The sequence below is a fragment of the Chiloscyllium plagiosum genome, chromosome 19, assembly GCF_004010195.1.
Source record: "Chiloscyllium plagiosum isolate BGI_BamShark_2017 chromosome 19, ASM401019v2, whole genome shotgun sequence".
Taxonomy (NCBI): domain Eukaryota; kingdom Metazoa; phylum Chordata; class Chondrichthyes; order Orectolobiformes; family Hemiscylliidae; genus Chiloscyllium; species Chiloscyllium plagiosum.
Genome location: NC_057728.1, coordinates 26,192,074 through 26,215,407, shown reverse-complemented (window position 1 = coordinate 26,215,407; position 23,334 = coordinate 26,192,074). Strand labels below are relative to the sequence as shown.

The 23,334-nt window shown below is 42.1% G+C and overlaps 1 protein-coding gene and 1 long non-coding RNA gene across 2 annotated transcripts in view; one reads left to right on the top strand and one right to left on the bottom strand.

Moving 5' to 3' along the window:
* Positions 1-11,370, top strand: part of nrip2 (nuclear receptor interacting protein 2) — a 66,213-nt gene extending 54,843 nt beyond the window's left edge. The window contains exons 5-6 of the mRNA XM_043709403.1: positions 8,575-8,627; positions 11,016-11,370. Of these exons, the coding sequence (XP_043565338.1) occupies positions 8,575-8,627; positions 11,016-11,129 (167 nt within the window). The 3' untranslated portion in view covers positions 11,130-11,370. The remainder of the gene's footprint in view (positions 1-8,574; positions 8,628-11,015) is intronic.
* A 33-nt stretch (positions 11,371-11,403) lies between these two features.
* On the bottom strand, positions 11,404-15,604 carry LOC122559616. Its single transcript, XR_006314483.1, has 3 exons — positions 15,467-15,604; positions 13,793-13,837; positions 11,404-11,671 (listed from the first exon to the last, which is right to left on the bottom strand). It is a non-coding gene; the product is annotated as an uncharacterized LOC122559616 (long non-coding RNA).
* Between the last annotated feature and the right edge of the window lie 7,730 nt (positions 15,605-23,334).

The following is a 23,334-nucleotide window of genomic DNA, read 5'->3' as shown; positions in this document are numbered from 1 at the left end:
CTTGCTGGACTACAAGTCTGGATCCCATCCCCCTGCCAAATTAGTTTAAACCCCTCCCCGAAGAGTGCTAGCAAACCTACCTCCCAGGATATTGGTGCCCTTCTGGTTCAGGTGCAACCCGTCCTGCTTGTATAGGTCCCACCTTCCCCAGAATGCAGTCCAATTGTCCAAATACCTGAAGCCCTCCCTCCTACACCATCCTTGCAGCCACATGTTCAACTCACTCTCTCCCTATTCCTTGCCTCACTGTCACGCGGCATCGGCAACAACCCAGAGATGACGACTCTGTCTGTCCTAGCTTTTAGCTTCCAGCCTAACTCCCTGAGCTCTTGAATGACCTCCCCACCTCTCTTCCTACCTATGTCGTTGGTGCCAACGTGCACCACGACTTCTGGCTGCACATCCTCCCCCTTAAGGATTCTGAAGACACGGTCCGAGACGTCTCGGACCCTGGCAACCGGGAGGCAACAAGCCAACTGAGAGTCTCGCCCATGTCTACAGAACCACTTGTCTGTCCCTCTAACTAAAGAGTCTCCTATAACTAGCGCTCTCCTCCTCTCCCCCTTTCCCTTCTGAGCCTCAGAGCCAGACCTCGTGCCAGAGACCCGGTCACTGCAGCTTATCCCTGCTAGGCCGTTCCCCCTCAACAGTATCCAAAGTGGTATACTTATTGTTGAGGGGAACGACCACAGGGGATCCCTGCACTGCCTGCTTCCTCCCCTTCCCACCTCTAACTGTTACCCAGCTACCTCTGTTCTCTGGCGTAACTATGTCCCTGTAGCTTCTATCTATCACCCTCTCAGCCTCTCGAATAATCCTCAGTTCATCCAACTCCAGTTCTAGTTCCCTAACTCGTTCTGTGAGGAGCAGGATCTGACTGCATTTCCTGCAAATGAAATCGGCAGGAGTATCGGTGGTCACCCCTACCTCAAACATCCTGCAGCAGGAACATTCCACTGCCTGCGCTGCCATTACGCTACACTTTGTCTCCAAAACAAGAACACTGAGTAGTTTACATGTGGACTTTAAAGTTAGGTTAGAGGAGGAGTATGGGAGGGAGGCCCTACTATGTAGGGCCTGGAGTCTAGAACACACCCACTCAAATATCAATCACTTACCTTCCCGACTAGCTCTGCGCTCCAACTTCACTTCCGCCCAGCTCGCGCCGCTCTCTGCTGTGAAAAGACCGTTGGCGTCGAGGTAAATTCTTAAATATCAATTACTTACCTTCCCGACTAGCTCTGCGCTCCACTTCCGCCCAGCTCGCGCTGCTCTCTGCTGTGAAAAGGTGTCATTTTACAAAGAAAGTGCTCACACTGCAAGAACTATAATGTAGTGGTAATGGGAGATCCTTAACAACCTATATTGAGTGGTGCTGTGACTGTGTTAAGGACAGAGTGTGAAATTTTTTGAAGGAGAAACCTTTTGATTTAGCATGTCTTGTGTATCCAACAAACAAGAAGGCATTAGTGGATGTAGTCCTGGGAATTAACTGAGTCAGGTTAAAAAAAAAGTCCCTATAAGAGACCATGGTATTTAATGTTTCAATCAGTTATGGAAAAAGACAAAAGGGCAATCTAGAACAAAAAGACTTAAAAGGAGAGAGGATAATTTCAACAAACTGAGAAAGCCCAGTACACAGCAGTCAAAAACTAGCAGACAGAAATTTAACTCAAAAAGTGTGGTGCTGGAAAAGCACAGCGGGTCAGATAGCACCCAAGGAGGAAAGTCAGCGTTGAGCATAAGCTCTTCATCAGGAATGATGAAGAGTTTATACTCGAAACCTTGACTCACCTGCTCCTTGATTGCTGCCTGACTAGCTGTGCTTTTGCAGCACCACACGTTTTGACTCTGATTTCCAGCAACTGCAGTCATCACTTTCTCCTAGACAGAAATATAATGCAACAATAGGTAGTCTTCAAGAGGCAATGGCTCAGGTACAGTATGGGTACATTACGAGAACAGGGAAAAGGAGAACATCCAAACACAAAGCAGCCTGAATGAAATGGGAGAAAGTGAGGACTGCAGATGCTGGAGTACCAGAGTTGAAAAATGTGGTGCTGGAAAAACACAGCAGGCCAGGCAGCATCCGAGGAGCAGGAGAATCGACGTTTCGGGCATAGGCCCTTCTTCAGGAATGCCCTTTCCTGAAGAATGGCTTATGCCCGAAACGTCGATTCTCCGGCTCCTCGGATGCTGCCTGGCCTGAATGAAATGGGAGTGAGAATAGAATAAGAATTCCAAGCTTTTTCCTTTGTTGGTTTTGTCCGAAAGAAATTGTTGTTGGCCTAAACTCGATATGAAGGGGAAAAAAATGACAGGCCAAACTGCTCTGAGCGATGTTATCTGAGTGTTTAATATCTAACTAGCTTTCTCAAGTTATTGTAAACACATATAACTCATTCATTTTGGTTGACGTTAGTTAAAATGGTGGAAGAGGTTTGGACCCAAGATGCCAAGCAATCCTAACTTTCCTGATTAAGTTACACTTTAATATAATCTGAGACAGTTCAATGTATTGTTACTGAACAGTTTGCAGCTCTGATAATATGCCTTAGAAAGGAAGCACCACCCAATTAGTGTGGATATCTCATAGCTAAACTTCACTTTTATATATAGATGCAAATATGATGTAATGCTTTAGGTTAATAATAATACTGACCTGGGTCAGAGAGTTGCAAGAGGCAGAGTTCTCAAATAGCACGGTGGCTCAGTGGTTAGCCAGGGACCCGGGTTTGATTCCAGCCTGGGGCGACTGTGTGTGTGGAGTTTGCACATTCTCCCAGTGTCTGCGTGGGTTTCCACCAGGTGCTCCCACAGTCCCATAGTGCAGGTCAGGTGAATTGGCCATGTTAAATTGCCCATAGTGTTAGGTGCATTAGTCAGAGGGAAATGGGTCTAGGTGGGTTACACTTCAGAGGGCCGGTGTGGACTTGTTGGGCCAAAGGGCCTGTTTCCACACTGTAGGGAATCTAATCTAATCAAAACAAAAATCGCAGTGACCTAGTTATATATTATACTCAGCTGTTACCTCACAGTACTTTGTTACTTCTGCCCAACAGGTTGCTTTGTTACTGTCAGCTGGAACTGTTTTTAATGGCTGCGCTACCTTTGAAGGGGTCTTTGTTCTGCTAAATGTTGGAATATGAAATATCTTTATAACAATTCATCAGTTGAGGGAGTTCAATGAAGCAAGAAGCAGGTGGTGTGCAGACAGCATGTGCTGACCTTTTCAGTTCGGAGGCCCTCTCTGGTGTTAGAAAAATTGCAAGCGCTGGTTGAAATAACTCTACAGAGGCTGGTATCCCATCACCTAATCACCTTTTATTTACACTTGGAGAGTCCTTGACACTGCTCTTGCTCCCTCAGAGTTAGCTCTGAGGGTAAAGGACATCTGTCACTCCAATTTATGTCTGTCAGCCAGGGCTCCTGATCTGAACAGGTTAACAGCCCCAATCAGGGAACTCATATTCTGAGATCCACCTGGCTGACCTTATTACAATCACTATAGCACCCTATCGGAGTCTGAGGGCATAGATTGGATCTTTTTTTTTTGGAGCTCCTCCTGGAGCATTTTAGCATTGGGTCACTTTCCTCCAACTCTACCTCTGATACAGGCAGCATGTAATGCACAGTAGCTTGCCTCATGTCTGGAGTGTCTCCAGATATAGGTGAACTTTCCAGGGTTTGCACTCTCCTGAATACCAGCCTACGAGTTCCCTTACTCAATTTAGGGCCAGTGGAATTCATTAGCTGTCTCAGGTCCACATACTGACAGCAACTACAATAGCTTGCCAGCCAGATCCTGAAGAAAATTTTAACAGTTTGGCAGAGGGTTGACTTTGTTTTGCTGTTGGCTGACCTAGAGTCCCTCTGTTCGGGATATATCCTGAGTCAGACTATGCAATTGCTTTCTCTCAAGTGGTGTTCCTCAAGCTCAATTGGACTGGCAAGGGTGTCCACTTCCATTGGAATACCCTGTAACTCATATGCTCCACTTGCTGCATTTTCTAATGACAAAGTCAGTTGTAGTGCCTGTTTGAAATTCAATTGGGCTTCAGCTTGGAGGCACTTCTGCATGGTTACATCATTAATCCTACACACTATTCGGGGTCTCAATCTCATTAAGGGTTAAACCAAAGTCACATGCCTCTTCTAGTAATTTTAACAACAGTGGACCAAGATTGGGAAGAAAATGAGTAATGACTGAATGACATCACGGGTTCTAAAAAGAGACAGTGCAAGATAGCAGACCATGATACATCCCTCCCAGATCGTCTCAACGACTTCTATGCTCGCTTTGAGCAGAATTTCAGTGGGGAGGTAACACCTATTCCAACAAGTCCTTACGAACCTATCACAACAGTCACTGTATTAGAGGTCAGATCAGTTTTCTTTCATGTGAATCCAAGGAAAACGATGGGACCAGACGGAGTATCAGGCCAAGTGCAGATCAACTGGCAGAGGTCTTCTCGGACATCTTCAACCTCTCCCTGCAGTCTGTTTCAAGAGGGCCAACCATCCCTGTGCTAAGAAGGTTCATGCGGCTTGTTTCAATGACTACTATCGAGTGGCTCTAACTTCAGTGGTTATGAAGTGCTGTGAAAGACTGGTCATGGCATTTATGAACTACAGCCCCCCCGACTACTCTTGACCCACTCCAATTTGCCTATCGGACCAACAGATTCACGTCAGATGCCATATCACTTGCCCTTCACTCCTCCCTAGAACATCTTGACACCAAGAACATCTACATAAGAATCCTACTCATTGACTACAGTTCAGCCTTCAACACTATTAGTCCCGTGAGATTGATTACTAAAGTTAGTGACCTCGGACTAAGCCTCACTCTCTGCAACTGGATCCTCAGTTTCCTGACCTACAGGCCACAATTAGTGAAGATTGGGAAAATATTTCATCGACAATAACACTCAACAGTGGAGCCCCCCCAGGGGTGCATACCCAGCCCCCTACTATACTTACTGTATATCCATGACTGCATCGCCAATTTCAGACTAATGCCATTTACAAGTTCACTGATGACACCAACATAGTTGGTCGAATCTCAGATGGTGACAAGACAGACCACAGGCGGGAAGTGGAAGACCTGGAAAAATGGTGCACTGAGAACAACCTAGCTCTCAATGCTGGCAAAACCAAGGAACTCATTATTGACTTTCGGCGGGATGTTACTCATTGCCCCCTGCACGTTAACAGCACAGAGGTGGAACGAATGGAGAGTGTTAAGCTCCTGGGAGTGGTCATCAACAACAAGCTTTCTTGGACTCTTCATGTGGACCCACTGGTTACAAAGGCCCAACAAAGTCTCTTCTTCCTCAGGCAGCTGAGGAAACTTGGCAAGATGGTGAATACCCTTGCCAACTTTTGTAGATGTGTCATCGAGAGCATTCTGTCTGGATGTATCACTACTTCGTATGGCAACTGTACCATTCAAGATCGGAGAAGGTTACAGAGAGTGGTGAACTCAGCCTGGATAATCACAAAGGCTAACCTCCCATCAATAGAATCCATCTACCAGGCCCACTGTCAAGGAAAGGCCGCCAGCATTCTCTACCATCGGGAAGAAGGAACAGAAGTCTGAACACATGTACCAGCCAGTTTTGAAACAGTTTCTACCCTACAGTTGTTAGAATACTGAATGGATTCACAAACTCTTGACATTCAGCATTTGTTTTTGCTGCTGTTTACCTATTGTTTACTTACCTATGCTATTTAACCATGTAATCTGCCTGTATTGCTCACTGGACAAAGCTTTTCACTGTGCTTTGGTACACGTGACAATAACTTCAATTCAATTCAATTTTTTCATGATAAAAAATAACTTAATCTTAGGATTTGGGGCTTGAAGATAAGCTCAAGTTGTGAAACCCCAAGCTTATGTACTGGGTAGTGTATAAGTGTGTTATAGTTTGTATCAATCTGTCTCTTTGCACTGTATTTCCAAACTCTGAGATCATGCATTGAGAGAAATAGATTAAAGCACCCTCCAGTCTGTCCTTAAGGGTAATACAAAAGTTATAGAGGGAAACTACTGTACTTTCACTTTTTTAAAAAAATGACTGTTTTATAGAAATTCCATCTCTAGAGGAAAGAAGGAGTGCAGAAATACCTCTCCTGGCGTGCTATACCATAGCCAAGCAAAAAACACAACTGATTTCCAAATGGAAGGATAGTCTATTTAGGCACTGGGGAAAGTTGTTGGTATTTCTATGTTTGACCTGCTCTTGTAACCACTAGCCTTGTTCATTTCAGTTTTGGTGAATGGTAACTTCCAGGTTGTTCATAGTGGGGATTCATCACTGGTAATGCCATTGAGTATCTTGAGCCATGTTTTGATTCTTTCCTGTTGGTGATGGTCACCACTTGACACCTAGCATCAATATTATTTGCCACTTATCAGCCCAAGCCTGGGTGTTCTCCAGGTCTTGCAGCATATCAGTATTTGATAAGTCACACTGAACATTGTGTAATTATTCTCCACCTCTGACCTTATGGTGGAGGAAAGTTCATTGATGTTGCAGCTGAAGACAGTTGAGCCAAGGACACTATCCTGAGGAACGTTTGCAGAGATATACAGAACTGAGATAATTGACCTCCATCAACCACAACAACCTTCCTTTATGCGAAGCATAATTCAAATCAGTGAGAAGTTTTCCCCCTGATTTCCAATTAGTCCAGTTTCACTAGCACTTCTTGATGCCACACTCAGTCAAACTGTTGTGAAGGCCAAACACACTCATTTCACCTCTGCAGTTCAGCTCTTTTGTTGGGGTGACTAAAGTCTAGGATCTAAAAACTTGGAGCCCAACCTTTGAGGGATTAAATTAGGAAACATTTTGACACACACATAATGGTAGAGATTTGGAAAACTCTTCACAAAACCATAGAATTGTTACAGTGGCATTTGGCCCATCGTGTCTGCTATAGCTTTCCAAATGACCACAATAAAATAGTGACAATCTCCTGCCTTTTCCCCTTAATAGTAAACCTTGCTCCCATTTAAATAATCCTCCAGTACTCTCTTGAATGCCTTGATTGACCGCATTTCCACCACATTTCTAAGCAATTAATTCCAGACCCTAACTATCTATTGTATGGATGGAAGAAGCGAATGTAACTTTCAGGAATGTAAAATTCCAAGTCTGAATATAGAGAGGGGTATTAATACTCAAAGGGAACAACCTGCTGTTATTCGTGATTTTGTACACACATTTTGACCTGACAAGAGATTGTTTAATTTCTCAGTTTGATACTTTGAGGAAAGAACAATGTTATCACCAGGTTTGCAAGACTGTCAAAAAAATGGAGATTTGGTCACAGCTTATAAGGGAAAAGCAAAGCAAAAATGCAGATATGAAAAATTAGCTGGAAAACAATAAAACATGAAACAAGAACTGTCGCTTTAAAGTGGAAAAAAACCTGCAACAGAAATCATTTATAAGAAGTTTACTTGAACAATCCCTTGTGGAATTAATCATGCACCCAAGTTTTATAGTTGGAAATAAAGGATTATAAATTGACTTAAAGTGGTTACTAATGTCCACAGAACTACATCACAAAGAAATTCAACTATCTTTCATGAACAGGTAGAAAAATCATGCCAGAAAATCCTCAGTGTAACTGCTTGCACGTCAGTGGCATTGCACAAAAGTTTTTTCGTGAACTCAAAGAAGGGTGGCATGGTGGCTCAGTGGTTAGCACTGCTGCCTCACAGCACCAGGATCCCAGGCTCGATTCCAGCCTCGGGTGACTGCCTGTGTGGAGTTTGCATATTCTCCCAGTCTCTGGGTGCTCAGGTTTCCTCCCACAGTCCAAAGATGTGCAGGTCAGGCGAATTGGCTATGTTAAATTGCCCATAGTGTTAGGTGCATTAGTCAGAGGGAAATGGTCTAGGTGGGTTACTCTTTGGAGGGTCGGTGTGGAGTTGTTGGGCTGAAGGGCCTGTTTCCACACTGTAGGGAATCTAATCATAACTGTATTGTAATTAAAATTATGGCTGATTGAGGATTAAGAAGACATGGAAGTATTGCAAAAGTCTTAAGTGCATCATTTTCAACATTACTTATTTTAGCACAGAAGTGAGAGATTTACATTTTCATTTCATATCCCCATACAGCATACTTTGATCTCGACAAAAGACAGGTGGTGAACCTCTGCCAATGCTAATTGGTCATTAGGTGGTACACAAGCTACCTCAGGAGAAGATCATGCTCAGATTGTATCCATCATTAATGTAGTTTTAGTAGACAAGTGGGCACTTATTGTACTAGAATATAACATTAAAACTCAGTCTCCCATTAGTTAAGCACTGAGCTGTCATATAACACTGTACAACTCCATCCTGTAATGAGAAACATTTTTGTCCCTTTGATCTTCCAGAACATATGTTCCAGGTTCATGGCAATTAGTGATGAACTTGAAGATCATCGTTACCAGTAAATACGTGGAAGAATATTTCGCCTTTTATGCTTCCTTGTTCACTAATAATCTGGAAGGGCACTTATTAAATAATCTAAATTTGTACTTTCCAATGTTGTGCATTTTTTTTTGCAGATAATGAGGATTGTGAGCTATCTCTTGGTCTTCAGACACTGCTGTCTCTCAAAGTGAGTATTAAGTCTCTGACTGTCTCTATTTTTATTTCCAACAGTCCCTCTTGTGACTCAACCTCTGGGTCAGAAGATCTAGTTTCAAATCCCCACAAAAATGTGTTGGCAGTGGAAGGAGTGTTCATGGTTCAATAGGCTGATAGAGTAGGCGGATACAATAAATGATATTGGTGGATGTGCAGGTAAAACTTTGATGGATGTGGAAGGCTCCTTTGGGGCCTTGGATGGTGGTGAGGGAGGAGGTGTGGGTGCAGGTTTTGCAATTCCTGCGGTGGCAGGGGAGGGTGCCAGGATGGGAGGGTGGGTTGTTGGGGGCGCGTGGACCTGACCAGGTAGTCACGGAGGGAACGGTCTTTGCAGAAAGCGGAAATGGATGGGGAGGGAAGTATATCCCTGGTGTTCCGCCTCAGAACACTTCAACCCCATGGCATCAATGTGGATATCACCAGTTTCCTCATTTCCCCTTCCCCCACATCATCTCCACTCCAACCTTCCAGCTCAGCACCGTCCCCATGACCTGTCCTACCTGCCTATCTTCCATTCCACCTAGCCACTCCACCCTCCTCTCTGTGTGCTTTTCCAGCACCACTCCAATCTAGACTCTGGTTTTCAGCATCTGCAATCCTTGTTTTAACCTCAAGAGGCTGATAATCAAACTACAAATCATTTCACCACTTCACTCTTGTTACCCAAACAGAAAATAGTATGTGAAAATATGCAAAGAAGTACAGTAAATCACCTAAACTAACCCTACTCCATGTTCCTACTCTACAGCATCGTTCTTTTACGGTTTTACTCCTGCCTATCCCAACACAGTCATCAGCCAGTAGAGTATTTTCCGTAATAGCTGTGTCTCCCATTTCATATTTTGGCAATGTGTGAACATCAATTTTTGGCAAACTTTACTGATAACTATCACTTTCTGCTGGCACAACCAATCAATCTCCACTATCACTCATACCCCGCCCTCTCCCCATTCAATCTGATATTTCCCCATTTCGCTATGAATTAACTGGCACATATGTCCCAATCAACACTTCACAGTGCACATCCTGCCTTTTCCAAGAGTAGTATTTTAAAATTTTGTTGTTCTCCTTGTATTTATGAACTGCCCTGCTTTTATATTCTCAGGTCATCCCAAAGCATTTTATAATGAATTACTGTATAATAGTTGTTATTAAAACAGACACAAAAGCCACAGGATAGTGAATGAGACTAATAACTTGTTCTAAGTAAGTGTCATCAGACTCAACTGTTTCTCTCACAGCAGATGCTGCCAAATCTGCTGAGTTTCTCCAGCATTTTACATTTTTATTTTAGATTTCCAGCATTCTGCTTTTAAACAACTCATACAGTCATACAGCATGGTAACAGATCCTTTGGTCCACCTCATCCATGCCAACCAGGTTACCTAAACTAAACTAGTCCCATTTGCCTGCATTTAGCCCATATCCCTCTAAACCCTTCCTATTCATGTACCTGTCCAAATGTCTTTTAAATGTTGTAACTGCAGCTGCTTCTAAAACTTCCTTTGGCAGCTTATTTCCATACATGCACCACCCTGTATGTCACAAAGTTGGTCCTCCAGTCTCTTTTAAATCTTTCCCCTCTCACCTTCAATCTATGCTCTCTAGTTCTGAACTCCCCTATCATAGGGAAAAGAATTTGCTATTGACCCTATCTCTGCCTCACATGATTTTGTGTTTTAGCTGGTTTTATTTAAGGGAGCACTTCTGGTTTGCATGATGGGAACAATCTTATTTTCTAGTGCCATGGTTATTTTCTGTCAATCTAGACAGACATAGGGCTGTGATTTGACATTTCACACGAAAGAAAGATCTTCAACATTGTAGTTCTGTCTAGAAGTTGTGAGATTTGAACCCACAATCTACTCAGAGGCAAGAATAGTGCTAAATTACAATGCAATCTCCATGTTTAAATTCCTGATGTCCACAACCTATCAAAACTATGGTTTCCCCCCCCCCTCAGCACTATCCTACCTAACTTACACTGACTTCTTGCTCATCCTGAAAACTTAAATTCATTATACTCATCCTTATTAGCACTTTTCACATGATTCTGTTCCCCAAACACTGCAAAAACTCACCAGATAGTTATGTACCCTCCACTGTTCCAGTGCTGCTGAATAGGCTCTATAAACCATTCCATCTTTCTCCTTTCTCAAGGGTCTCTTCAAAATTTAAACTTTCATCAAGTTTGCAATTGCCTTTTCTAACTGAACGATGTTTGGAAAACATTAATTTTTACTTCTATGAAGTGCATGAGAAAGTTAGTGAACAATGTAATTTCCTCTCAACATTTGCTGCTAGTAATTTTCACTATTTATTACTTCCCATAAAAAAAGATGTCATTTCTTACCCACAGTGTGTGATTGACTTGGAGAGAGGAGCACTGCTGCTGGGAAAGTCAGAGACTCACCTACCATTCTTAAATGTGTCAGAGGAAGAGGAGAATGAAGAGGAGGAAGAAAAAGAGTGAAAAAAACACTAGAACCTAGTATTTTGAACAAAGAAAAGCACATATGACAGATTGACAACATGAGGTTACTTGGTCTCTGTCTTTTTATGAGCCCCTGCATCTGCTATAATCTTTGGCTTGTCTCACTGCAGCAGAAATGCTAGCTGAGATGAGGAAAGGACAATTATATAAGTTGCCTCTCCTTTCCTACCATCATCCTCTCAAATCACCAAAAGGTTTGTCCATGTCAGGTTTCTAACTAGTATTGGGAATACAAAACCTGTTCATTTAGTTGTCTGTTTTGCTGCTCTGAGCCTTGTGTACTGTGGCATGAAAAAATAACTGATTTGCTTCTTATCAAATAGCTTTAGCAATGAGCAAAACTATAACAGCAAGTTATTTGAAAGGTTATTTCCTCTCATGGCTGTTTTGCGCAGTCTAATTGAGCTATTTGTTTCAAAATGTACAACAGCCTACCTGATTTCTTTGAGGAGTAACTAATCTGATCTTCTTCAGAAATGCTGAAGTAACCGCGAGCAGAAAGTTCCTGGTAGCAGTTATTACTGTAATAGAAATGGTCAACAACCATTGGTCAATGCGAATATATTTTTGAATGACACTTATATTTCTATACCATTCAGATTTACAACAATTAAGCTTCAATTAAGGCAGTATATAGTAAAGAATTTCTGCAGCATTTTCTATTTAGAACATTAAAAAAATCCAGCGCTCAGGTGCAACACAAGTACAGCAACATCTGCAGCTTTTTAAAAAATTTGAGATGTTGCGAGCAGTTTCCAGCATCTCAACATAATCCAGTTCAACAGTCAAGAAGTTCTTCCCTCAGATCAATGGCCAACAGATTGATAGAAGTTTTCTGTTTCTGTCACCATAAACTGCAGCCAGTTTCATGTAAATAAAACTCGATCCAATAAATCGTTTCCCATTCACTACTATTATACACAACTCTAGTGATCTCAATCCTTCTTTTATTTCACTCCCATTATTTAGAATTCCAGCACATCAAGCCTGGCCCCATTTGTTCTTCTGACTAAATCTTTTGCCAGTAACTAACCTGTACTCCAACAGACATAGCCATATGGAGAAAGTGAGACATACCCATATCCCATTTACACCCATTATATTAAGAAAAGTCCATTACCATACATCCTTTATATCCATCACTTTGACTCCAGAATAACATGGGAATAAAGAACCTCAGCTAACAATATTTCAGTGCAACACAATATGTCAGTTCATACAAATGAAAAATAATCTTATAAATATTCTGATCTTTGTATATTAGTGGGCGGCACAGTGGTTAGCACTGCTGCCTCACAGCACCAGAGACCCGGGTTCAATTCCCGCCTCAGGCGACTGACTGTGTGGAGTTTGCACATTCTCCCGGTGTCTGCGTGGGTTTCCTCCGGGTGCTCCGGTTTCCTCCCACAGTCCAAAAATGTGCAGGTTAGGTGAATTGGCCATGCTAAATTGCCCGTAGTGTTAGGTGAAGGGGTAAATGTAGGGGAATGGGTCTGGGTGGGTTGCGCTTCGGTGGGTCGGTGTGAATTTGTTGGGCTGAAGGGCCTGTTTCCACACTGTAAGTCATCTAATCTAATCAAATATTTTGGGTATTTCAGAAGTTGGCAACCATCAATAGTGAGAGTGTTCGCCTTTCTACACAGCGCCATTACCAATCAATCCAAAATAATTCTTTAAAATATCTATTTTTATTTTTGTCTCTGATACTCACATCTCCCTTGACCTCCAACCTTATTAACATTTCCTTTAACTCCTCCCATTTCCTCCCAATCTAGGGGGTGGTCATGGGCACCCATATGGGCCCTAGCTACGCCTGCCTCTTTGTTGGCTATGTCAAACAAAGTACCAACACTGGCACTGTGCCCCAACTCTTCTGCCATTACATCGATGACTGCATCAGTGCAGCATCCTGTGCCTAGGCTGATCTGGAGCAATTCATCGACTTTATCCAGAAATTCCACCCCACCCTTAAATTCAGTTGGTCTATCTCAGACACCTCCCTCTCTACATCAGGAAGATCAAATGTAAACTTAGAAAATGGTTCGCCAAGCATCTCAGCCAGGCCTGCAGGGTCCGACCGGACCTCCCAGTCACCACCCATTCCAATTCCCCTTTTCACTCCCTTTCCGACATGACCATCCTTGGCCTCCTCCATTGCCACAATGAACCCAACCGCAAACTGGAGGAACATCTTCTGCCTGGGTAGCCTTGAGCCCGGAGGACTCAACATTGAGTTCTCCAATTTCAAATAACCTCTCCCCCTCCCTTCCACCCCTCCCAGCCACCTTCTGGATTCATTCTTCCCATTGACCAACCAGGTCATACCCTCTGCCTGTCTTCACCTATCCCCACTTCACCACTCTGTCCCTGCCACCCCCTTTATCTGTAGCTTCCCCTACACCTACCTCCAGTCCTGAAGGTGGGTTACACCTGAAAGCTAGACTTCCCCACCCCCTGATGCTGCCTGGCTTGCTGTGTTCTTCCTGCCTGTCTAACATGATCTTCAAGCCTGGTATGGTTAATTCAGCTGTGCAACTGGTTAACCTCTGAATGATTTCACTCTCTCTGAGGGCTGACTTGAGGGCAACAGTATGATGCTCCCATGCAAAAAATTAAAGTAGGAATGGGGTTATGTTACAGACCTGAATCCTAAAATGTCGAATGGTGTTTTGGTGGAAACTGGGATTCTATTATGAAAATTAGAAAGTAAAAGGTTATTAACATTTATCGATAAAGCATGTGAAACTTAACACACTCAAAGAAAAATATATGGTAGTAGTACAGACAAATAGCTATATATACACCTTAATAGAGTGAACACTATTTTATATACAATATTTATAAATAATTCACCTGAGAAAGTAATTCAAGCTTATCACATTCCCTACAGATGGCAGTTTCCATGTATTTTCAAAATGAATACAAATTTCTGTACTACATGCGGCTGTTAAATCTTAATGAGCTGCAACTCTAATTGTCAAAACTTAATGATAATTTCCTTGCAGCTTTTCTGTCTGAAGCAGACAACAATCTTTCTGCAAAACAATAAGAAAATGTTTTTCGCATTCTCTACAGTCTTTGCCTCTTTTATACAATAAAGATTAGAGAACAAAGCAAAAGATCAGAATTTGGTGCTGGTGTGGGAATTAAATCCAAACTATTTGTCACTCATTAAAATGGTTTTATAATAAGAAGTATTGAGTTTGGAAAAATCAAAATCAGATTGTGGAAAGTCAACATTTTAGCCACTTGATTATGGAGATACCACATCTTTTTTTGAAACTGCTTTGAGTGGTTTGTTTCATTTTGCAATACTATACAAGATCAATGTTATTAGCAGTCCCCCACTACACATTGCATTATTCCAGGGCAGACATTCCAGCAGTAAGCACGCATCAGCCAATAATGTTTGTTGATCAGTCTTCTCGCCAGTATTATATATTACCTTGTTATTCTAGTGTGTCCTTTATTATTGACAATAAACTGGTGTTGTAAAACAGCAGAGTGTAAACCTGGCTTCTATTTCTCAGTTGAAATAAATCCATCAGCATGTGCAGAAATTCACTCCATATTGCTCCTGGGACCTCGCAACACGGGATAGATTGTATAGTGCATAAAATAAACTCAGATTAGGCAGAAAAGCATACAATTCAGATTTGGTCAGCATCATCTCAACAACAGGCAGATCAACTGGAGAGATTCAAAGTATTACTCAGTTTCATACTGGTGTTATCAGCAATCCAGAAATTATGTAGAGGTCAGAACTCAAGTCCCAGAACTGTGGGAGGGAGAATTGGATTTGGGGCTATCTGCACAAACATCAATTGCTAACTGCAGCTGTGGCTATGCACTATGTAATATCCAAATATAGATTCCAAAAGTATGGGTTTTGATTGGGTCCAGTGAAATCTTTGCTGTATCTACAAGCTGCAATACAGGCACAGATGGGTTAGCTCAGTCAGCAGTTCTTCTGAGCTTCAATAAACTGAACAGTTGTCTTTTTATTGTTATACATTCTGGTGTGCAGGTAGCATCATGTTTGCTACATTTTTGCTACATTTTTGTTCAGGTTACTAAGAAGTTTGCAGTTAATATTCAGTGACTTTCACTGAACATAAGCTTGCAATAATTAACATTTTCTCCCAGTAAACTGCAGCTTAATCTCTGCCAATGCTGCTCAGTTATCAGCCGCTCAGGAGCAAAACCCAGACTGACTCATTGATACTTTCTCCTTGCCCCTTTGAAGTACTGACTTTCTCAGATGGAGTACTCATTATGGAGCAAATCACACACACAGGCTTTAAGAGATCCTTCACCTGGGGTAGATTTTCCTGTCCTTGTGCATGGTGCTGATGGGTCAGATGTGGCACTGAATGAATAGAGTACATGTACATGTCAGCATTTTTAATCCATTCATTTAAAGAATCAAAACATAGGTTGGCTTCACTGGCATTGCTGCCACCCTTATTGATTTTCTTGTAATCAATCAAATGATCCAATAGCCCCAAGTACAGGAAAATTACGTTTAAAAAAATCTATCATAGTAACCAGTACAGTGGAGAGACTGGTCAGGCTGGAACACGACAGAGCAAGGAATGCCTGTTGGATTAAATTGCAGCTATTTCAGGTGACAGGTAAAGCCAATGAACTCAGGGTGTGGATAGGTAAGTGGGACTTGGATATTATAGCCATTACAGAAACATGTCTAAGGGAGGGACAGGACTGAAAGCATTTTTTTAAATAGATAATCTTCTTTTTCAATAAAAATAAGATTTTTTAAACAAAATTACAAAAATAATACAAACTAGTATATTCCACTTTACAATATAATAATGACACCAATATGAAATTTTAAAAAAACTAACTACTAATCTATTCTACAAACAACCAAAATATAAAATAGGGTATCATACATTACTAACAAGAAACAAGTAGGTAAATAAATAACTAAATACGTACTCAAAATAGATTTATATCAAGTCATAACAAAGTCCGTATTTATACAGAATTGCTTCTCCCAGGGTCCCCCGAACCAGCCAGAACCATCCCCACGGCTAAACAAAGGCCCTGGACAATATGGCCGAAATATTTGTCAGTATAGTTAAAAAAGGGCTGCCATGTTCTAGAAATTAATTCTGTTTTTTGGTGCACCATATTCATAAGGAAGTCAAGGGGGATATATTCCATGACTATCCTGTACCAGTTTGAAGTCCTGGGGGACTTTTGGATACCCAATTCACTAAATATTTTTCCTTGCACTAAAAGGATAGTGAATAATTTCCTCCCGTATACATCCAAAGAGGGGAAATTTAGGGAGCCCAAGAGTAGGGACACTGGGTCCAATCCAATCTCCGTACCCAAAATCTTTGTCAAGGCATTCGCTACTCTGTCCCAGTATCTGCGGATCTTATGGCATGTCCACAGACAATGCGTGAGAGCACCAACTTCTATTTTACATTTAGGACACATTGGAGATGCTCCTGCCTTGAACTTTGCAAGTCATTCAGGTGCTATGTGAGTGAGCCCTGTGAAGTATCTTCAATTGAGTCACCTGAGTCCTATTACAGATAGAGATCTTCCTGGTGTTTTCCCAGACATCCTTGCACATCTCTAAGGAGACTTCCAACCCTAATTCTTGACTCCAGATTTTATATAACCATTCCATGTCCTTTGATACCTTATTGCATAGTAGGTGGTAGAGAGTACTGACCGAGGGCAGACCCATCGCCCGAAGCACTCTCCTTTTCCTATCCGATTTACAAGGATTGATTATCAGTGTGGTCTTCTTTTGTATAAAGTCTCGTATTTGAAAATACCAAAAGAGATCCCTGCTGGGCAGCCTAAACGTCTGGCGTAGCTGCTCAAAGGACATCATGACCTCCCCATCAAACAGATCTCCTAAACAGGAAATACCTTTGGACTCCCAGATTTTGAATATAGCATCAGTCAGCCCTGTCTGGAATCCAAATGTTCCCACTATACGGGTATAAGGGGAGGTTTTTTTGTAGGTTACCCTCATCTTGTCGCATTATCCTCTAGACTTTGATTGTATTTAATACAATAGGGTTTTTACAATAATCCGTAATAACTCTCATCTTATCCATAAATAATAAATTGTTGATGGGACATCTTGCTTGGGAGGCCTCAATATCTAACTAGATTGATTGTGGGTCACAAGAGACCCAATCAGCTACATAAGATAATAGGGAGGTCAATTGATACCTCCTGAAATCCTGCAAGTCCAGCCCACCCCTTACTTGTGGAAGCTGCAGCTTCTCTAACTTGATAAGGGGCTGTTTATGACTCCAAATAAAGGAGCTGAGCCAACCATAAAGCTTACGCAGCGCCTGTCTCAGCAGCATCAAGGGGAGCATTCTCATAAGGTATAAAAGACGAGGTAAAATATTCATCTTAACTAAGTCTACTCTGCCTAACCAAAATATAGGGAGATCTTCCCAGCGTTGAAGGTGCGGTCTTAGTAAGTGTGTATAATTGGCTTTATATAGCTGACCAAATGCCGGAGTAATGAAAATACCTAAGTACAGAAAACCCTCTAGTGAACACCGAAAGGAAAACAGGATCCGTCCGGAAAATTGGATATACTAGCAAGACCTCCCAGCGCATGGCCTCTGATTTCATAAAATTGATTTTGTAGTCTGAGACCATACCAAATAAATTGACCACTTTAATTACGCAGGGCACAAATGTCAAAGGATCACTTAAGAAAAGGAGGACATCATCTGCATAGAGAGTAATTTTGTGCTTGCCCGATCCAACCTCTAGAGCCGTTGTTAGGGTCAGTTCGTATAGCTTCCGCCAGCGGCTCAATCACCAGCGTAAATAATAATGGTGAAAGAAGACATCCCTGACGATGCCAATGCTAAAGCTATCCGAACTTAAACCGTTGGTGATCACCGCTGCTTTGGGATCATTATATAATATAGAAACCCATTTAGCAAAGACCTCTCCAACATCAAACCATTCCAGCGTATAAAAAAAGGTATGGCCATTCTACCCGATTGAATGCTTTCTCTGCACCAAGGGAGACAATTAAACCTGGTATCGCTCCCTGCTGGCAAGCTTGTACCATATTTAAGACTTTTCTAATGTTATTAGTTGATCTGCGACCCTTTGTAAACCCCGTCTGGTCCTCTTTTATAATGAATGGTAAAACCCTCTCTAGTCTTAATGCTGACATTTTTGAAAGAATTTTAAAAGGCACATTTAACAAGGATATGGGTCTATATGAAGAACAATCGTCTGGGGCCTTTCCTTTCTTAAGAATGAGAGAAATATTTGCTTCTCTCAGCGAAGGCAACCCTGACCATATGAATAGTTATACATATTTAGAAGTGGCCCAGCCAGTTCCGCAGTTGTTCTCCCTTTTGTCTTTTCCGGGTCGCAGAATATGAGATAACCAGGCCTCATGCGTATGCCTTTGCAGTCTCCCACATCATCGAAGGGTTACTGGCCGTGCCTGAGTTGATGTCCCAGAAGGTTTTAAATTCCTGCAAAAACTATTTTAAGTAATTTAACAGGTGAAGTGAGGGCGGGCACCCCACTCTACCTGAGACTTGGGCAGAGCTCTGCAAACGTAGACCTGCTGGGTTGCTGCCATCTTGGATCTCCAGGACTGGAATCTTAATGTGCCAGAGTACAGGTACTTTAGATTAGATTACTTACTTACAGTGCAGAAACAGGCCCTTCGGCCCAACAAGTCCACACCGATCCTCCGAAGAGCAACCCACCCAGACCCATTCCCCTACATTTCCCTCTTCACCTAACACAATGGGCAATTTAGCATAGCCAATTCACCTAACCTGCACATCTTTGGACTGTGGGAAGAAACCGGAGCACCCGGAGGAAACCCACGCAGACACGGGGAGAATGTGCAAACTCCACACAGACAGTTGCCCGAGGCGGGAATTGAACCCGGGTCTCTGGCGCTGTGAGGCAGCAGTGCTAACCACTGTGCCACCATGCTGCCCTTTTGGCAGGGCAGAGGTGGGGGAAAGCAGGGAGGGGAGGGTTGCATTTTTGATTAAGGTGAATATCAAAGCAGTAATCAGAGATGAATAACTGAAGATTCATCCAGTGAGGTTTTGTGGGTGTAGCCAAGAAATAAGAAGGGGATGGTGACATTATTGGGGTTGTACTACAGGCCCCAAATAGTCAACAGGAGTTAGAGGAACAAATATGCAGGGAGACTGGGGAGACTTGCAGGAGCAATAGGATTATCATAGTAAGGGATTTTAATTTTCCTAACATAGACTGGGACTGCCAGAACGTTAAGGGCTTAGATGGGTTGGAATTTGTTAAGTGTGTTCAGCAAAGTTTCCTCAAGCAGTATATAGAGGCCCCTACTCGAGAAGGGGCAAAACTCGACGTACGTGTGGGAAATTCGTGGAGCACTTTGGGACCAGTGACCATAGTTCTACTGGTTCTAAAATAGTCATGGAGAGGGACAACACTGATTCACAGGTTCAAATTCTAAATTAGGGCAAGGTGAGTTTTGATAGAATTAGACAGGAGCTTGCAGGGGTTGATTAGTGTAATTTGTTTGCAGGCAAAGGGACCTCTGGCAAGTGGGAGGCCTTTAAAGATGAGATAGCTAGAGTTCAAAGTCTATATGTTCCTGTGAGGGTGAAGGGCAAGGTTGGCAGAAATAGGGAATCCTGGATTAAGAGAGATTTTGAGGCTTTGACCAGAAAAAAGGAGGAAGCATGGCTCAGGCTCAGGCACAGGCAACTGGGATCAAGGGCATTCCTGATGAAGGGCTTATGCCCAAAACTTTGATCCTCCTGCCCCTCGGATGCTGCCTGACCTGCTGCGCTTTTCCAGCACCACACTCTCGGCTCAGATCTCCAGCATCTGCAGTTCTCACTTTCGCCATCGCTGGAGGTGTATAGAGATTGCAGGAGCCTACTGAAGAAGGAAATCAGGAAGGCAAAAAAAGAAGCGCAAGATAGCCTTGTCTGAGTAGATTATGGTAAATCGAAATAGATACCTTAAGTATATCAAAAGAGAAAGAATAACTCGAGAGAGAATAGGACCCATCAAGGACCAAAGTGAACATGTACTTGTAGAACCCCAGGAGATGGGTGAGGTCCTCAATGAATATTTCTCCTTTGTATTTACTGTGGAGAAAGACATAAAGACCTGGGAACTTGGGGAAGTTAGTGGTCATATCTTCGGGACAGTCCATTTCACAGTAGAGGTGGTGTTGGAGATATTAGAATGTATGAAGGTGGATAAATCGCCTGGTCCTGACCGGATACATCCAAGAAGCCTGCATGAGGCTAGAGGAGAATTGCAGGAGCCCTGGCTGATATTTTTGCATCATCATTAGCTATGGGTGAGGTCCCAGAAGACTAGAGGGTAACGAATGTTGTACCTTCATTTAAGAAGGGCTACAAATAATATCCTGAGAACTATAGACCAGAAAGTCTAACATCTGTGGTAGGTATGTTACTTGAGAGGATTCTGAGATAAGATATACATGCATTTGAAAAGACAGGGTTTGATTATGAACAGTCTGCACAGCTTTGTGCATGGGAGATCATTCCTCACAAATTAGTTAGGGTTCTTTGATGAAGTGACCAGGAAGGTTGATGGGGGCAGGGTGATAGATGTAGTCTATATAGATTTCAGCAAGGCCTTTGATAAGGTTTCACATGGTAGACTGCTCTAGAATCCAGAGGAAGCTGGAAAATTGGATACACAATTGGTTTTATGGTAGGAAGCAGACAGCAATAGTGGAGTACCTCAGGGGTCAGTGTTAGGCCCATTGCTGTCTGTTATCTATATCAATGATTTAGATGAGAATGTACAAGGCATGCTTAGTAAGTTTGCAGGGGACACTAAAATAGGCGGTATTGTGAACAGTGAGAAAGGTTATCAGAAATTGCAGCAGGATCTTGATCAGATGGGGAAGTGGCTGAGAAATGGCAGATGGAATTTAGTTTAGATAAGTGTGAGGTCTTGCATTTTGGAAAGTCAAATCAAAGTAGGAGTTTCATGGTGAATGGTAGGGCCTTAAGGTGTGTAGCAGAACAGAGAGACCTTGGAGTTCAGGTGCACAGTTCTCTGGGAGATACAAGTAGACAAGGCAGTAGAGGCGGCTTTGGGCACACTGGCCACAGTCAGGGCACTGAGTATAGAGGTTGGGAAATTACGTTGCAGTCATACAGGACATTGGTGAGGCCTCACTTGGAGTATTGCATTCAGTTTTGGTCACTTTGTTATAGAAGGATGTTGTTAAACTGGAAAGAGTGCAGAAGAAACTTACAAGGATGTTGCCAGGACTCAATGGTCTGGATTATAGGGAGAGGTTGGACAAGCTCGGACCTTTTTCTTCAGAGTATAAGAGACTGAGGGTGCCCTTACATAGGTGTATAATATCATGAGAGGCATGGATAGGGTGAATGGACTCAGTCTTTTTCACAGGGTTGGGGAACTGAGGACCAGAGAGCATCAGTTTAAGGTTAGTGAGAAAAGAATAAAAGAGAACCTGATGGACAACGTTTTTACACAGAGGGTGGTATGCATATGGAATGAGCTACTGGCGCAAGTTGTTGAGGGGGATACATTAACAACATTTAAAAGGCATTTGGATAAATACATGAATAGGAAAGGTTTACAAGGATATGGGCTAAGTGCATGGAAATAGGGTTAGTGTGGATGGACTTTTTGGTCGGCATGGGCCAGTTTGGGCCAAAGGGCCTGAGTCTGTGCTGTAGAACTCTATGACTCTGTCTATTTTTTATATTTAGAAGATAGTTTAACAGCATAGAGTATAGTTGGTGTTGTGCGAATGCTTCAGCCAAGAAGATTCACTTTCTATGACTTTCAACATTACTTCTTCTAGAATTTAAATATCAGCTGTAACTCTGGCACAGAGGATGGTCTTTATTAACTTTAATATTTAGAAATGCATCAACAATAAATCCTAAGATTCCCATTTCAAAATATTAAAACAAGACTACTTGCAAAGACCTTTATTCATCTTATAGATATAAAATGGGTAATATAAAATGGATGAAAGTAATGTTTAGTGAATTAATATGACAAAGTAGACCCAAACATTCCCAGATTGAAACCCCGAACTGTTAGCAGCCATCACATCATACCTTAGCACCTTTAAGTAAGGGAAAGAATTAAAATGGTGAAACTATATTATATAAAAATTAAACAAAATGAATATTCAAATCCAAGTGAAAAGTAAGTTTATAAATGTAATTTGTAATTAACATGTATAAACTTCCAAAACTAATGGAAATAAAAATCTGAATTATGATAAATAATCTTAAAGCACACCTACCTTGCTGCTTTCACTTTCACTAACATGGTGGCCATGCACTGTCTAAAACAAATCCTGCCTCCAGCCACTGAGCATTGGCCAATTCAACCAAACTTTAAATATTTCTGTTGTCATTTCAGTACTTTTTTGGGAAGCTGCTGGTGCAACTGCAGGCCAAATTAGAAGCTCCCACAAGCCACAGTTTATACAGGTTTAGAGGAGAAGTCGGAAGGCTATTTTTCATCAGAGTCTGAAATTAGCTGGCACACAGTGTCCAAATAAGACAACCATCTGTTTGGACTGAGAGACTTTTCTTCATTCAGTGGGTTGCAAATCTAGAAATTCTCCACTCCGAGGGCTTTAGATAATTAGTATTTGATATATTCAAGGCTAAGATCCATATATCATATGCATATAATATAAAGATTCCAGAGGAAGCAAGGGATATGGGGATTAGGCAGGAAAATTAAGGTTGAAGATCAACCATGATTGTATTAAATGGTGGAGCAAGCTAGAGGGGTTGTTGTCTACCTTTGTTTCATATGTTCCTCAATATAACGAAGATATTCTGTAGTTGACTTGATATTTAAATGAATAGTATAATAGATCTTAAATTCTGTTCATTATGGTGGTGGAGTAATAAAATAAAGAAAGAAAGCAAAGTGAAAGCCTTAATCTCAGACATCACAAAGTGAAAATAGTAAAAGACGATCAAGGCTATCCAAGAAGTCACTTAAGTGTAGAATGGTTTGGAGTTTCCCTTAATCCGACCTGCCAAGGCTTTTTCATGCCCCTTTCTAATTCTCCTCAGTCCATTCTTCAGTTCCTTCCTGGCTACCTTTTAACTGTCTAGCGCCCTGGCTGATCCTTTCTTCCTCAACCTTA